Raw genomic sequence first — 17,642 nt, forward strand, 5'->3', positions numbered from 1 at the left:
AACTGATTGATAAATGACAGACGTGGCTCTACATGTAGACATAATCAGAGATCATCTATCTATCTTCAACTATGAATCATTTAATTTTCTTAGATTCAAAAATCACGATTACATGAACTAAAAGGTAAGTTCTCAAATTCTTGGGTGAAAAGCAAAAATGTCTAAAGATTTTTCTGCAGGGTGTTGGGGAACCTGTGTCTTTCTAAGCACTCGGTTATGTATAATTTATGTATAAGCACTAACTTATGTATAATTTAAGCTTTTATCAATATCCCTTTAGTGATTAATCTGTCAATAGAATGTGCAAAAAAGCAGAACCAAAATGCTGGATTCTACCAGGTTGTCCAGACTCAGAAGCTGGGGGGTGGGAGTGAGGATTCCCTGCGTGGGTCACTGAGCGCAGTAATGAGGGGGCCCCCTCGCCTCCCCTTCGTGGTGATGGGAGAGTCAGCCTAAGAAGACAACCCCACAGCCCAGCCTCTCAGGACCCTGTCCCTCTGGTGGCACCGTGTCAGAGCCGTCCAGCGCTTCATCAGGCCAGCTGCTCCTGGGGTGTGAGGCTCCTGGTTGCTCCAGGGAATCTGGTGGGTGTGAAACCCATTGCTGCAACTACTCTCCCGGTAAAAGTGTCCCTTGGTCAAGAGAACGTTCTATGGGAGGCCAGGACGACAAGTCCTTCTGCGAGAGCGTGGACGGTGATGATGGTGGAGGCGCTTTGGGCAGGCAGGGGGATTGATATCTGAGGGACTCATATAGTCAAGAGGAGAAAGTGCTGCCCCAGTAACGGAGAGGATCCCCGTGTTCAGCCTGGAGAGGTGCTGCAGTGGGGACAGAGCCCCCTCTCACGGCAGCAGCTGCTCCACGCGGACCCGCATGTTGCTGAACGTACATGAGTCCCACCCTCGCATCACGGTCTCTCTGCAGGCGGGGCCGCTGAGTGAGGATCTGGGGAAGGACAGGGCTGACGGCGCAGGACCACCCGCCTGGCCCGGCTGGGCTTGCAAGCTCTTTGTAAAGCTCACGGGGCATCAGTGCCTGCAGGCTGTTCGGTGACCTCTCCATCACCTGTCACGCCTGCTGACGCCACATCAACCCCAGCCCGCAGAGCCGCGTGGTTCCTGCCTTGGGCTGGAAAGACAGGTTCTAGAACTGCCGTTCTGAGCAGCCTCAAGCTCCCCCACAGAGAGACCCTCCCTCCTCTGGGGCTTTCGGGGGTCTCTCCTGACCCGGGCTGTGATGGGCCAGGGGCTGCTCGTGTCCAGAGCCAGCAGCTGCACCTTCTAGGTGGTGAGCAGGGTGGTGAGAGGCAGACCGCGGGCAGAGAAGGTCCAGAAGGGGCGTGGGTTCCCTCCCACCTCCAGACCGGCTCAGGCCCCAGCTTGGCAGCAGTCGTCCATTTTAAATGAAACATTGCCAGGCACATCCAGTGTCGCGCTGCGGGATTAGAGGACAGCTTCAGAGGGCAATCAGGCTGCAGACGTTTGTGTGAAGAACGTGGAGATAGCAGGAGTCAGGAGCAGCCATCCCCCACACCCCACACCCCAGGCTCAGAGAAGCATCTTTGGAACGTGCCTTTCACGAGTACAGGGACGCAGACCCTGCCGGACAGGGCACAGCGGGCTGAGCAAACGCCAGAGAAGCCAACGGAGGCGGCTGGACAGCCACCCCCGAGAGTGCCGGGCGGTCCCTGTGGCCATGTCTCCTGAGATGCACTCTGCTCAAACCCACCCAGAGATGGAGCGCTGGGGACGCTCCGGCTGCCCAGCTCTCAGGGGCTGGTGCTCAGGTGGTTGCCCCCAGCCCCTCCCCAGAGCCAGAAGCAAGCAGCTGGCTTGGCAGATGGATCCTCGCTGCTGATGGCAGGAGAAGGCTCCAGCTTCCTGGAAATCCCTGGGGTTCCCCGGGAGCTCCTACATTTCCCAGTTCCCTCCTAATACATTCGGCAAAGTGTTCTTTCTCAGGAATTGTCTGATGAGAAAGAAGTTATGTGGGAGACGTTGCCAGGGTTGTGCTGGGGACAAAGACAGGCTATCTGAATAGATACCTCATAAACCTGAGATCAATAAACAGATGCTCAATAATTCACAGAATGCGATTAATTAGCAGGTTTTATCAAATATGATTCCACCTGGGACTGGTGGCTTGAAAAGCAAGACTTCTTTTTGAGTAGTACTTTCACAGCCCTTACAGGCAGTCACAGATGCTTTTATGAATTTTTTGAAACAGAGTATCTTTAAGTAAAAGTGTTAGTCGCTCAGTCCTGCCTGACTCTTTGTGACCCCATGGACTATAGCCCACCAGGCTCCTCTGTCCATGGGATTCTCCAGGCAAGAATACTGGAGTGGGTTGCCATTTCCTCCTCCAGATCTTCCTGACCCAGGGATGGAACCTGGGTGTCCTGCACTGCATCTGAGCTACCATCTGAGCTACCAGGGAAGCCACAGGTTTTGTTGCTTAAGATTGGAAGTCTAAGCCACAAGATACACTGGTTTAAAATATTTATTAATTCAAAAAAATTTAAAATTTTTTTATACAAAGATGGTGAGAAAAATCTCATGCAAACTCTGGGCATACAAGAAAAATAACTCAAATATTCGTAAGATGATTTTGTACAAAATAATTCTTTTTAAGGAGGACCTCCCACAGACAGCGCAGCCCCCTTCTCCAGCCCAACACCCCCTGGGAGAGGGTGGGCGACCGGCCTTCAGCCTGCAGGTGGTGCGTGGTCCACGTGTCCGACAGTCACAGGTGTCACTGCGATGATGAACAACGTAAGCTACTACTCAGGAAACTAGACTGAGACCGGGACCCGAGTCGGGACATCCCAACACCATGGAACTCCTGAGGGATGGAAGGAACTCACAAAGGTTTCCAGAAAAGTTTCGGGTAATTGGTTCGACTGATGAAAACGCCTTGAGGGGGTTAGAGTTGGTGCCTCTTTCCGCTGAGGCGCAAACCTGCGGCAGACTTAGAATCTGTGTATATTACAAGTGATCTGTATAAGTAAGACGCTGAAGGGAGCGACATATCACGGCAATAAGAAACGCATCAAGCTCGGAAGGCTGTACCGAAGGGAGCTTCAATATGAAACAGTAATCCTGGGAGAACGAAGCCCACGGCCCCGCGGGCTCCCGACCCGACCGGGCGGGGCTGCCCCCACGCCTCCTCTACCTCCGCCCTGACGCTCGGATGCTCAGCCTGATCCTGATTACGTCCTCACACTCTCATCTCATTTTCCGGAGCCTGAGTCTGTTTTCCTTGTCCCGCTTCTTAAGAATAAGGATGAACTGGTTGAAAAAATGCTCCTGGTCCTTCCGCTTTTGGACGAGTCGAAACCTCTGATCCCGGCCGTACTTCTCAGCAAACTCCTTAAATGTGGTCCTGGAAGACAAAAGGCATCCTGAGGGCCTTCCTGGAGGAGAGAGGCTCCTGGGGCTCTGAGCACCTCCTTCCTGAGCCCAGGGTCCCAGGAGCAGGACCCTCGGCAGGTGGATGGGCAGAGGGAATGGCCACTGGGCTTCCGACACCACCTGCCTGCTCCCCGTACTGGGCGTCACTTCCCACAGGCCCGGCCGAAGCCTGAGCCACGTTAACTCGCACAGCTGCCCGTCGCTGCACCCGGCTGCCCTCTGGACACGAGCCTGGCCTCGCCTCCCTCCAGGGCCTCGTCGCTCCAAGGCCCAGCGCCCACCGTCCCTGCTCCGGCCACACAGGCCTTCTTGCTCCCTCTGCTCTCACCGCGCTCCTGCTTGCCTTGGGCTTTGCATATGCTGTTCCCCCCGCCTGGCACACCCTTCCCTCCTTTCCGCACTCATCCTTTAGCCCTACTCACTAGAAGTGAGAAGCGGAACATTTCCTGCCACATCAGCAAACAAAGATATCACAGGCACCAGCGATTGCAGCCCCCATGGACAATGAGCTCAGGAAGGAAGGAACCCCTGCCAGCTGGCAGCCACTCCCCACGGCAGGTCCCCAGAAGCTCGGGATGTGCAAACACAGGACGCTGGCCCCAGACAGCCGAGGTGCAGATCAAAGGAACGGCTTCCGGGAACCCAGAATCTAGCATCTTCCCATGCACAGAGAGGCACCCTCTCACGACCCTCACCACGGATGTCACCCTGAAGAGCCTCAGTCGTGCAACTCAGCTCGCCTCTCCCTGGCCCCGTGGAAGCACGTTACCTGTTTTGTTTCTATGGAGCCTCTTGACAGTCTAAGCCCAGTGGCATGTGCTTAGCACCCGAATAGTGACTGACTGAACCCGTGATCGCCAGGCCAGGCAGGCACCTGTAAGGAGCTCAGAGATCCCAGCCAGGCCAGGCCCGAGGGGCCGGGGCAGCTCACAGGGCGGGAGTGGATGCAGCCTCGCAGGGACAAGTGGAACCTCGGCCAGGCCCTGGCCCCTAGAGCTGCCTCTCCTCCCGGCTGCGAGCTGGAAGCCAAGGGCTGTGACAGCTCCGGGGCAGGGGCCCTGGGTAGCTGGGTGCCTGGACATTGCCCATCTGCCTCCTGCCTGGGGCTCCTGCAAGAGCTGTAGCCGGAGCTGCAGGAGGGGCCCAGAGTGCGTGAGAAACCCACGCACCCTGTGCCCGGGGGGACCTCGTCCTCCGGTTCCTCTTTGCGGACAATTTCATTTTTTGTTGCAGAGATTTCATTGCTGTATTGAATTATTATAACTTAATGTGCTGTGCTTAGCCTATCAGTCGTGTCCGACTCTTTGCGACCCCTTGGCCTCTGTAGCCCACCAGGCTCCTCTGTCCATGGGGATGCTCTAGGCAAGAATACTGGAATGGGTTGCCCAGCCCTCCACCAAGCGATCTTCCCAACCTAGGAATCGAACCCAGGTCTCCCGCATTGCAGGCAGATTCCTTACCTTTAAGACATGAATAACAAGATTATATTGACACGGCTGTTAGGAGACAAGACCAATAATTAGTAGACCCTTGTTGGCTTCCTCAGTGATTCAGCAGGTAAAGAATCTGCTGCGACGCAGGAGACACTGGAGGCGCGGGTCAGGAAGACCCCCTAGAGAAGGAAATGGCAGCCTGTGCCAGTACTCTTGCCTGGAAAATCCCGTGGGCAGAGACGGGCTACATTGCACGGGGTGGCAAGGAGTCAGACATGACTAAGCTGCAACAACTGTGACCGTGTTGTCACTAAACAAGCTGTCTCACACCTTCCTCAAGCACCCCTGTTCTCAGGGCATGTTCCAGAACCCCGCTTGCTCCCAGGCCTGGACAGAAAGCACTTCTCTCTGGTTGCCAACATTCTCCCTTCTTTCTTTCACTCCCCTCCCTCTCGCCCTCCATTCCTTCCATGATTTCACAATGGCCTTGTACTGGACTAACACACACTTATTTGCACTTCCATCACCCGTCTGCATGAGAAAAGTGAGGCACTGAGTCACGGGGTGCTTGTCATCTTGGGGGTGTCTAGAGGGAGCCTGAGCATTTTCAACAGGGGGCTGGGCAGAGACCCTTCTAGAGAGATCTTATTCCGGGCACCTCTGAAAAGAAGCATCCCCGAAAAGAAAAATGTATCAAAACTCTGTGAGCTGTTAGCCGTCTCGAGGGGGCAGCCTGCCTTACTGCTGACCCTGGTGGACCGTCCAGTGAGCCTGGGGAAGTTCTCTGAGTAACTAGCTCTGCAGCTTCCTTTCCCCAGGGACTTGGCTGCCCACAGTTGAAGGAGGTGGCTGATCAGGCCAGAGTGTTGGTCCCACAGCCCACAGGGAGGTCCCCCCGAGGCTCCTCTCCCTGTCCCAAGACCCTGAGAGCTGAGCAGGGCTGGGAGCAGGCCCTGGACTATCCCTGTGGTCAGGATGGGAGCCAGGGTGATGGGAGGTGTCACCAAGGGTCCTCGGGATGCCTGCGCCGGGCCAGAGGGCAGCAGCAAGACCTGCCCGCTGTCACTAGGACACCTGCAAACGGCAGGAAGAGAAGGTGAAGAGGATCTGGAAAGGGTTCAAAACGTCCTGGAATTGGCTGCCTTTGAAACGCAAGCCAGCTTTGTAATTACAAAAGTATTATATGCCCAGTGTACACTTCTAAAAAGTGGCAGGCAATTAGATCTAATTTCAATGAAGAGTATATTCATTTATAGCACTGATTTTCCTTCTCTGTGTGTGTGTAATCTTCTTAATTGTCAAATACAGCCTGAATGTTTCTTCTTTGCACTCATGATATGTTCACGGGATGGGGAGACACGTTGGCTTATGGTTAGCATCTTAGCAGTGGATGGACAGGTCATGAGCTAACTGGCCCGGAGGCCAGCGCAGTGGTAAGGATGAGAGTCTTCAGGACCTGCCGCGTGCCGCGCGTCTTGCCTTGTCTGCCCCACATGCCATCCTGCTAGAGGCCGGTGAAGCAGGGCGACTCATCCCCTCAGATGGAGACACATGAGCTGTGAAGGTCCAGGGCCTGACCCAGGGCCAGGACCAAGGATGGGCAAGGCTGCTCTGCACTGACGTGGAAGCTCCAGAACCAAGCCCCGAGCCAGGGTCACTGACTAGGGTGATAGGGCAAATCCATGGCCTGAACCCAGCGTTCCCGTAGAAAACCGAAATTTACAAATCACGCCTGGTGGGCTGCAGTCCACAGGGTCACGAAGAGTCGGACACAACTGAGCGACTTCACTTTCCCTTTTCACTTTCATGCATTGGAGGAAGAAATGGCAACCCACTCCAGTGTTATTGCCAGGAGAATCCCAGGGATGGGGGAGCCTGGTGGCCTGCTGTCTATGGGGTCGCACAGAGTCGGACACGACTGAAGCGACTCAGCAGCAGCAGCAGCAGACCCACATTTACTCTTTGAGGTTAGCATTTGGTGATGGGGCTTATTCATGCAAATTTTCTTCCCATTCAGGAAGTACCTATCCTCTAAACAGTTGGAGAAGTTTTCTGAGGACCCATAGTGAAGTGAAAATGTTAGTCACTCAGTCATGTCTGACTCTTTGTGACCCCATTGACTGTAACCCACCAGGTTCCTCTGTCCATGGAATTTGCCAGGCAAGAATACTGGAGTAGGTAGCCCTTTCCTTCTCCAGGGGATCTTCCCAACCCAGGAAGTTGAACCGGGTCTCCTGCAATGCAGGCAGATTCTTCACCATCTGAGGCACCAAGGGAGGGCTATATAACCAATACAAAATCACATTATTCAATTATTGACCAAGTGAGTTAGCCAATTACTGGTCAAAATGTAGATGCCCACATCTACACAGAAAGCAAATGTCAGTTAAGGCCCAATTAAATATGACCTGCTGCCGCTGCTGCTGCTGAGTCGCTTCAGTCGTGTCCGACTCTGTGCGACCCCATAGACGGCAGCCCACCAGGCTCCCCCATCCCTGGGATTATCCAGGCAAGAACACTGGAGTGGGTTGCCATTGCCTTCTCCTTAAGCACTGTTATTAAAAATACACACTGTCAGCATTATTATTAAACATAAAAATGCACAAATGTTCATTAAAAAATAATGTCTGAATTGAAAACAAAAATACATCAAAATTAAACATTTTTCACTCATAAGTTTATAGTTTTATAGTTAAAAGTAGTACATGCACATTAATTTTTAAATGTCAGTCAATTAAAGTTAATTTTGAGGAGAGTTAAGTTTATGCATTCTTTTATTTCTGACACCATTTTCATATCGGCTTGTTTTATTTCTCGGGCATAATGCCTGACTATCTTAGGTGAATTTGATGACAAGTTCATGCCTGCCTTTCGCCCGTGTAGGAGCATCTTCATATTACACTCTGGACAGCTCCCCAGGTGTGTGGAACCCAGGGTGCTGGTGGGGTTGACTTTGCTGTTGTGTGTTGCTTTGGAATTTCACTCTCATATCATTTGATCCGGACTTAGACCAATCTAATGAGGGCTGACCTGTTGATGAGCCTTGGAGTCAGGGCTGCTGACAGGTTGAAAACCACCATGTAGGGTGGACAGAAAGGCCAGGGTACCTTTGGTTAGCAGATAGCACCCCCATTGCTGGGGGGACAGGGAGGCCGGGCTGGGAGGTCCATTCATGAACAGCGCAGGGAGAAGGGCTTCCTTCTCCAAAATTACATGCTCAACGGAGCATAGGTCACCGGACGTAACCCACACTGACTTTAAAAAATCCTCTTACAGAATGTGGTAAACTTCCAGCCCCAGAAATTCCCTGATGTTAGCTCTCTCTCCATACCTGGGTGACAGTTTAGATTCCTCTAGAAGCTTTTTGAATTCTTCTTTGGCTAGCAGCAATTTGCTTTTCTTTTCCTTGTATTCTTCTTTTATTCTTGTCTTGACAAACTGTTCAAATATCTTAAGACACACACAAAAGAGAACTATTACCAGAGTGCAAATCAGAAATGAAATCTTGTGCTTTGCACACAACAGGAAAACAGCGAGAATCTGAGCTAAGCCTGTCTTTTTCACAGCTGCTGGAGCCACAAGCCAGAGCCTTCCATCATGGTCTCTCCGTGACACCGAGTGTCTCCACAGTCACACCTGCTCTCCCAGAGACCCGTGCGCCCCGTCTGCAGGTGTGATCTGCGGTCAGACACTGAGTCAGCTTGCTTAGAAATCCCTGGAATGAGGCAGGGGTGCTCTCTAGAGGCAGTGGGGGCAGAGGGCAGTTTAGAAACCCAATTCTAGGGCCTCGGTATTTGTCTTCGGAATGCCTGGAGCTTCCCTTACCGTGTGAGTTTTCTCACTGACTCTCACATCCCAGCCAGCAGCACCACGACACACGAGAGTATGCAATTTGTTCTAGCAATCCCCAGGGCAACGCAACTGGTATTTGAGTCTCCAAAATGACTTCGAACTTGTGAAAAGAAAGTCAACCCAGCATCTCTCACTTCCCCACCTCGAGGCTCCCAGAAGCCCCTTGTGGAGGAGGGTGTGGTTCCCCAGATGCCGTGGGCCTCTTCTGAGTGTCATGGAAACATGCAGTGAGAAGCCCTGACCCTCGGCGCTGCACTCCCACCCCCAGCGTGATGAGAAGAAAACCTGCCCCTTCACCCAAAAGGCCGTGGACACCATCTGGTAGGCAAATCCACCCACAACCTTGGGGAGGTTTCCCTCAGGAACCAGCAGCTGACATTACACACCACCACCAGGGAATCCCCCTTTGCAGCAGTGCCTACTTTGAGCCCCGCTTGCTTGGATTAAGGCCGCTCCCTGTCGTAATATCAGAAAGTTGTCAGTTGCAGACGAGGGCCGAAGGAGGTGGGGAGCTGCGTCATTCCCAGCGCTTCAAGATCATTGAAAGGAGGATATACTAGAGGTCATTCAGACGTGTTGTTCAGTTCAGTTCAGTTGCTCAGTCGTGTCTGACTCTTTGCGACGCCATGGACTGCAGCACGCCAGGCCTCCCTGTCCATCACCAGCTCCGGGAGCTTGCTCAAACTCATGTCCATTGAGTCGGTGATGTCATCCAACCATCTCATCCTCTGTTGGCCCCTTCTCCTGCCTTCAATCTTTCCCAGCATCAGGGTCTTTTCCAATGAGTCAGTTCTTCATATCAGGTGGCCAAAGTACTGGAGTTTCAGCTTCAGCATCAGTTCTTCCAATGAATATTCAGGACTGATTTCCTTTAGAATGGACTGGTTGGATCTCCTTGCAGTCCAAGGGACTCTCAAGAGTCTTCTCCAACACCACAGTTCAAAAGCACCAATTCTTCGGCACTCAGCTTTCTTATTAGTCCAACTCTCACATCCATACAAGACTACTGGGGAAAAAACCATAGCTTTGACTAGACGGACTTTGTTGGCAAAGTAAGGTCTCTGCTTCTGAATATGCTATCTAGGTTCGTCATAGCTTTTCTTTCAAGGAGTAAGCGTCTTTTAATTTCATGGCTGTAGTCACCATATGCAATGATTTTGGAGCCCCCCAAAATAAAGTTTCTCACTATTTTTATTGTTTCCCCATCTATTCGCCATGAAATTCCAGATGTTCAAGTTGGATTTGGAAAAGGCAGAGGAATCAGAGGTCAAATTGCCAACATCCGCTGGATCATCAAAAAAGCAAGAGAGTTCCAGAAAAACATCTACTTCTGCTTTATTGACCATGCCAAAGTGTTTGACTGTGTGGATCACAGCAAACTGTGGAAAATTCTGAAAGAGATGGGAATCCCAGACCACCTGACCTGCCTCTTGAGAAACCAAGAAGCAATAGTTAGAACTGGACATGGAACAACAGACTGGTTCCAAATAGGAAAAGGAGTACATCAAGGCTATATATTGTCACCCTGCTTATTTAACTTCTATGCAGAGTACATCATGAGAAACGCTGGGCTGGATGAAGCACAAGCTGGAATCAAGATTGCTGGGAGAAATATCAATAACCTCAGATATGCAGATGACACCACCCTTATGGCAGAAAGTGAAGAAGGACTAAAGAGCCTCTTGATGAAAGTGAAAGAGGAGAGTGAAAAAGGTGGCTTAAAGCTCAGCATTCAGAAACGAAGATCATGGCATCTGGTCCCATCACTTCATGGCAAGTTTAGATGTGTATGTGGACATAAATTAAAAAGATCAGTAAAAGCCCACATGGGGTCCTATTAGGCCAATAAATAGCAATTCTGTGCCAACACAATCAGTGGCCTTTGCAGATCCTGGAATTTGAGCCAAGAGTTCAGGGAGTCTCCTGTGCTCCTCCCAAGGACCCTCCTGAGGACACAGAGCCCATGGCTCCCGACAGAGTGGGTCTCCTTGGCTCTGCCTGATGGTTTCAGATTCCACTACAGTCCTGGCAGCCTTTGTGGGACTACAAATCCAAAATGCTTCTCAACTCCAGAAGAATCATCAGCGAAATTAAACATTCACGAACAGGACTTAGACGGAGACCGTGCATATATGTATTTAAGTAAGAGCACAATGGGCTTATTTCACCTTCAAGGCAAATGGTAACGTAAGCTCTCCAGTTCTCTTATAATTTCACCTAATATAAAAGGTGAATGCAGGGTTATTATCCAAATAAAAGCATGGGGCTCCATCATTAGTCAGAGCTTTGCCCTATTAATTTTGAATCTGGATAGACCGCCTGGCTGGCAGTGGTCAGAGCTGTGAGAAAGACCTGCTTCTCGGTCTGTCTGGAACCATTTATCCCTCTAATCAGATTCCGCTCTGTGCTGCCTCTGCTCTGGTGCTTTATTTATGCCGCTATAATTTAATGTAACTGGTTTTTTTTTTTTTTCCTCCTGTTTAACAAATTACATCAGTCTTATTCAAAGTGGGGCATGACTTTTTAAAAGACAGACCACTGGCCATTATCTTATCACGGTGTGTTTCGGTGAAATAAGGTGGATTGCCATTTGTTGCCATAGAAACCGGTCTGACACACGCTCCCCAGACCCCTGCTCCCTGTTCAGGCTCATTCACCACTCCTCTGCAGCCCCCCGTAGAGGGATGGACGTAACGAACACACTGTGAGCCTTCGCTTTTCCCACCGAACACTAAGGGACAGTGGGTCCCCCCGAGTCCATGACTGCCGCTTGCCAGCCAGACCCATTCATAAATAGGACCGTGTTTTCTGAATGGGGCGCAAATACTGTCTCCTTCACAGCTCAGCTTCAGCTCTGCACCTCTGAGATATGACAACATTGCCGCTTTGCCTGGAGGTGGGTCTCTCTGATGGTGCCGGGTTCCCTCTGAGGCTGTCTGGTGCTGAAGGATGTCAGCTACGGGGAGCTGGCCTCCTCCTCCTCATGGGGCTCAGGGACCACACTGCGGGATGAGCACCTCCTGTGTGCACTGTAAACGTCGGAGGGCCTGATGTGTCCCCTGGTCATTTCATAAGGATGCCTGCAAGCTCCACGCAAAGGGTGGACTCGGCGTGAGCTGACCGTCCATCTAGTCTGGTCTGTCTGCCCCCGGTGCTTCCTGGCACCCCAGCCCCTTCCGTTGGAGCCTGCCTCTCTGACCGGGGCCGCGGGAGTCCAGCCCGGCTGCTCCTGAGGGTGCTCCTCATATCATGACCACCCTCCTGACTCAAGACGGTAGGCAAGAGTCCCCATTCCGCCCGGGAGCCCAGTCTGTCCAGCAAGCAAACAGGCCCTGAGCACCCTGCCTTCTGAGAGACGGGGCCTAAACATGAAACCATCAGCGGAGGAGAGTCTTGCTTCTCCAGCTTCCTTTAAGGGGCTGATGGCCTCTGAAAACATCCACGGACTGAAGGCAACAGCGTTGACCTCGAAGGTCAGTGAGACGCCACTGGCAGCTGTGCTGAGTGTCACCAGTTGTGGCTTAAAGTGACCCTGTCACCAAATTAAACGAGCTTCTCACCACATGTGGTCATGGTTGGAGAGTGAGCTTTCTGATTTCTAATACTGCAACAAAAGGGGGTGATGTTACCAATGATTCAAGTCGCCTGGTTTCCTCAGCTGAGGGGAAAATGGATATAAAACGTCCAGACTCCAAGTAAGGCCCTGGCCGAGTGTCTTCTCTTGAGGCCCTGGTCTGCACCCTAAGGGAACTTCACAGGCTGATGACAGAATTGAAAACAAAGCCGCACCTTCTGTCCTCCCAGCTCCAGCTTTCCCCGACCCTGCCGTCTGAAATCAGACGGACGCTTCTGACGGCCCTCCCCTGAGAGGGCCCTCGAGGGGCTTCTGCTTCCGGGGGTGGCTCCCGGTCACCCACGTTGCACACGCATCCGCTCTGCACTCGGAAGTCGGGGGGAGAAGCGCGGTTGGGATGGAACCAGAGATGCAGAAGCAGAGCCGGAATCCTTCTGGAACTTCTCTCAGGGCCCTTCTTGGGTGTGCGCGGTCCCGGAGCCACAGACGTCAGCAGGGCTGTGAGATCTCAGGCCTCCCCACCGGTCCGCACCGCGTCTGTCTGTCTAATCCTGGAAGCGGTTCTGGCTCCCTGATGGGACTGGTCAACACGCCAGGGTAGACTTCTACCAGGTACCCATTTAAAATGACCTCCAGGCCAGCTACCTGCAACCCATTCTTGCCTTTCTGGGGATCTGCTTTCTAGAAACGTCCACTCGTTACTTCTGCTCCTATGTTCCCTGGACCTCTCCTATGTCACTGTTCTTATACTGGATCTTAAGTTCTTTAATCCAGTCATCTAGGATATGGTTAACGTGCCCCCACACTGAGTTTTTCCCTTCAAATATGAGCATTGTCTCTAGGGGTCCTGACCAAACGTTTCGCCAAGAGCAGGAACAAGGGTAACCCCCATCTGCACCCAGGGCACTTTCCCTCCACAGCTCACGGGCTAGCACTCCACCTCACAGCTTCCCCACAGACACAGCAAAGACACCAGGCACCCGCTCATCCACAGAAACCTCTGGACGGAGCATCAGTTTAAAGCCTCGTCTCTCGAGCCTGTCAGCGTGCCTCCCACCACCTTACCTGTTTCCGCTCCTCCGAGTTCAGCAGGAGATAGCGTGGATCAAACACGATTTTGTGTAGTTCTTTCTCCCAGGTGGAAAACGCTGACACCTGAAGAAAGATATTCAATAGGGTTGCTTTTAACATCTAATGCTGAGCCTGCGTCACAATGAACTGGTCGATGGTGAGAAACAGCCCTAAGGAACCACGGGCTTGGGGACGCAGCGGCATTTAAAAGTGTTTGACTTGTCAAACTTTTAAGAAAATCAATTTTTCGAGCATAAGAAAATTTAATTTCTAGACTCATGACACTATGTCTTCCCTGGATATCTTCCAGGGCCAAGTGCCCTGATCCAAAGCCCTGATTGTCTCTGTGAGTCTGAGACATTCTCAAATGTCATATCTTGAGAGGAGAAATTATACTTGTAACAGTTTTCAGGATGGCACAGGCCTTAACAGAGGGCAGCGTCTTGTACTTAGTCAGAATTTGGCACAATTTTAATTGATTTTTAATCAACATTTAAACCTTTTTCAGGTAGGTAACTTTTTAACCAAGCTGCCTTATTTTATAGTAGTTTGGATCAACACAAAACTCTCGAGAATACTGTGAAATTGCCGTCCAGCCTACCCCCGGTTCACTGTATCGCTAACATCGCAACGCTGGTGTGCTGGATGGACCGCACGGCTGTTAGCAGGGGTCTGCGCCTGACTCAGTTTCTTTAGTCTTTGCCTAATGTTTTTCTGTCCTGGGATCCCACCAGGACAGACACCACATGCACTCACATCTCCTCGGGCTCTTAGGGGTGATACAGCTTCTCACTCTCCTTGGTCTGGATGACCTTGGCAGCTCTGAGGGGAGCCAGTCAGGTGTTCCGTGAGATGCCCCTCTGCTGAGTTTTGTCCCACTTTTTCTCACGGTTCCACTGGGTCTGTGGGTTTGGGGAGGAAGACCCCAGAGTAACGTGCGCTTCCTATCAAGGTCCGTACTGTCAATGTGACGTATCACAGCCGGTGCTGACCTTGATCGTCTGGCCGAGGCCTCTCTTCTCTGCATTTCTTCTTTTGCCCTAAGTCGTGTTGTCCTCTTGGGAGGGCAGTCTCCGTGTGCCTGCTCCGTGTGCCTGCTCTGTGTGCAGTCTCCGTGTGCCTGCTCTGTGTGCAGTCTCTCTCTGTGTGCCTGCTCTGTGTGCCTGCCCTGTGTGCCTGCTCCGTGTGCCTGCTCCGTGTGCAGTCTCTCTCCGTGTGCCTGCTCTGTGTGCAGTCTCTCTCCGTGTGCCTGCCCTGTGTGCCTGCTCCATGTGCCTGCTCCATGTGCCTGCTCCGTGTGCAGTCTCTCTCTGTGTGCAGTCTCTCTCCGTGTGCCTGCCCTGTGTGCCTGCTCTGTGTGCCTGCTCCGTGTGCAGTCTCTCTCTGTGTGCCTGCTCCGTGTGCCTGCTCTGTGTGCCTGCTCCGTGTGCCTGCTCCGTGTGCAGTCTCTCTCCGTGTGCCTGCTCTGTGTGCCTGCCCTGTGTGCCTGCTCTGTGTGCCTGCTCCGTGTGCCTGCTCCGTGTGCAGTCTCTCTCTGTGTGCCTGCTCCGTGTGCCTGCTCCGTGTGCCTGCTCTGTGTGCCTGCTCCGTGTGCCTGCTCCGTGTGCAGTCTCTCTCTGTGTGCCTGCTCCGTGTGCCTGCTCCGTGTGCCTGCTCTGTGTGCCTGCTCCGTGTGCCTGCTCCGTGTGCCTGCTCCGTGTGCAGTCTCTCTCTGTGTGCCTGCTCCGTGTGCCTGCTCCATGTGCAGTCTCTCTCTGTGTGCCTGTTCTGTTGTTGCTCAGTTGCTCAGTCGTGTCTGACCCTTTGTGACCCCGTGGACTGCAGCACTCCAGGTTTCCCTGGCCTTCCCTGTCTCCCAGAGTTTGCTCAAACTCGTGTCCATTGAGTCGATGACGCCACTTGAGGGGCCTGACCCATCTCGTGATTTGGAAGAATCTGTACAAGTTCCTTGGACTCCTTCTGGATGGGGTATATATCCATTCTCCCACATTTACTTACTAGCTCAATCTGTTTATGTCGGTTTAAACTCATGGATGTTTGTTTCATACTTGCACTTGTAATCTAATCTGACTGCTGGTTTGTGCCCAGATTGCTCCAGGTTGGCTGTTGTGGTTGCCTTCTGCGTCCCGGGAGCGTATCCCCACTGTTCTGTTTTCTGGGCCCTTGAAGATGCTCCAGCATCAGCTCCTGTCTCTACTGCGTTGGCCCTAGAATCAGCATTCTCTGAGAAGCCCTGGTCCCTCTTATTGGAGAAGGTGTTGGGACCTGAGATCCAGGTGAGCAACTCATTGCTGCTGGGAGATTGAGACTTCCAGATTCTCAGCTGATGAGGCAGCGAAACTTTTAAGTCATCCAAAAATAATTTATTCACTTAAAAACATTGACTAAATATTGGCTATGTCTTGGGCCCCTTGCTGGGCGCTATGGGTTCAGAGAAAATAAATCAAGGCCACTGACCTTGAGAGGTTGGCGGGGGGCAAGACAGAAAGTGAATTCAGGATCTCCCGGGGGCATGAGTGTCCTTCTGGGCAAAAAGAGATGTGCCCAGGAGCCAAGGGCACAGAGAAGGGCCCCTATCGGCCTAGGGGGAGCTGTCTCCAGGGTGGATGGTGCCGGGACCTGGCCCATGGAGGGGCCTGGGAGGGTGTGCAGCATGGGCTGTTCGTGGTGCCGAGGCTGAGCTCTGGGAACTGGGGGAATGTGGGGGTCTCAGGGGGATGTAGGAGGCTGTGCGGAGCTGGGAAGAAGTGGGAGAGACGGCCTGAGCGGATGTGGGGACACTCGCTGGCCTCCTCAGGAACCAGGGGCTTGTCCTGAGAGCAACGGGAAGAGCCGGATGCGATGTGCACCCAGGGGCCCAGGCGGGGGACGGACTCAGTGCAGTGGAGAGGAGAAGCTGGTGGGCAGGTTTCACAAACAAGGCCCACTCGCTCCTACTTCTGAGCAGTTACAGTATGGCTGGTAGAGACACTATTTCAATAGACATGGGCTTTGCTTGGAACAGGCTTCTCTTGTGGCTCAGCTGGTAAAGAATCCTGCGATGCAGGAGATCTGAGTTTGATCCCTGGGTTGGGAAGATCCCCTGGAGAAGGGAAAGGCTATCTACTCCAGTATTCTGGTCTGGAGAAGTCCATGGACTGTATAGTCCATGGGGTCGCAAAGAGTCAGACATGGCTGAGCAACTTTCACTTGCTTGGAACATTATAAGGATTTTCTAAATTGACAGTTTCCATATTCAATAATAAAAATCAAAATTCTTTTTAAAACTCATGAGCTCTTTTATGGGCAGGGTGAACCAAGCTCCACCCAGGGATCTTTCTCAATTGATTAAGAACATGGCGAAGTGTTGACATGTCATGGCGGGGTGAGGGGGTGGGGGGGTGCTCTGGAAGAACATCAGGGCAGAATGGTCCCTCTGCTCAGCCAGAGCTGATTCTTGACCACGTGAGCATTAGGGTGGACATGGAGAGAAGGGATGGGCAACTTCAATTCAGCCCAATCAGATAGGGTCAGTCCATCACGGAGAGCCCTGGAAACCCCTTCAAGCTTCCAGCTCTGCACGAAAGGCCGGTGATTATTAAGAACTGATGTCACACAACTGACTCCACCACTGCGATGAGAATTTCAGGAGCTCTAGATGGATAACAAACTAAACAAACAAAAAAAAAGATATCATCCTTGGCTCCAAAGGAAATTACAATCTGTATACAAGGCAAGGAGGTCAAACCAGTCATTCCTAAAGGAAATCAACCTTGAATTTCATAGGAAGGACTGATGCTGAAGCTGAAGCTCCAATACCTTGGTCACCTGATGTGAAGAGTCAACTCTTTGGAAAAGCCCCTGATGCTGGGAAAGATTGAGGGTGAAAGGAGAAGGGGGCAATAGTGGATGAGATGGTTGGATGGCATCACCGACTCAAAGGACACAAACTTGGGCAAACTCTGGGAGATAGTGAGGACAGGGAGGCCTGGCATGCTGCAGTCCATGGGGTCACAGAGTCGGACGCGACTTAGTCAGATACTCCTGAGCAACTGGACAACATACGAGGCAGGAAGAGTCCTTTCCACAAAGACTAACTTGTGACGAGAAGACAGACGGTGTCACGTAACCTGACAGCCGTGCCAACGCGTGCTCTGACGTGCGGGGGAGGGCGCCGTGCTGGGGGAGGGGCAGCCCGGGCACGGGGCCCGAGACCGAAGCTGGAGCCCACGGGCAGGCTGGACAGCCAAGTGAAACGGGGCCTGGCAGTGCCTGCAGGGGGGCACGGCCTCGTCCACCAGGCCAACTCTTCCCAAAGGACCC

General features: G+C 52.4%; 1 protein-coding gene across 1 annotated transcript in view; it reads right to left on the reverse strand.

Annotated features, from left to right (window-relative positions):
* Positions 1–3,224: 3,224 nt before the first annotated feature.
* Positions 3,225–17,642, reverse strand: part of TCERG1L (transcription elongation regulator 1 like) — a 199,961-nt gene continuing 185,543 nt past the window's right edge. Inside the window, exons 10-12 of the mRNA XM_052661172.1 lie at positions 13,335–13,424; positions 8,175–8,293; positions 3,225–3,381 (exon numbers count right to left, since the gene is read on the reverse strand). Coding sequence (XP_052517132.1) covers positions 3,225–3,381; positions 8,175–8,293; positions 13,335–13,424 — 366 coding nt within the window. The remainder of the gene's footprint in view (positions 3,382–8,174; positions 8,294–13,334; positions 13,425–17,642) is intronic.

The sequence above is a fragment of the Budorcas taxicolor genome, chromosome 23 (assembly GCF_023091745.1).
Source record: "Budorcas taxicolor isolate Tak-1 chromosome 23, Takin1.1, whole genome shotgun sequence".
NCBI lineage: Eukaryota > Metazoa > Chordata > Mammalia > Artiodactyla > Bovidae > Budorcas > Budorcas taxicolor.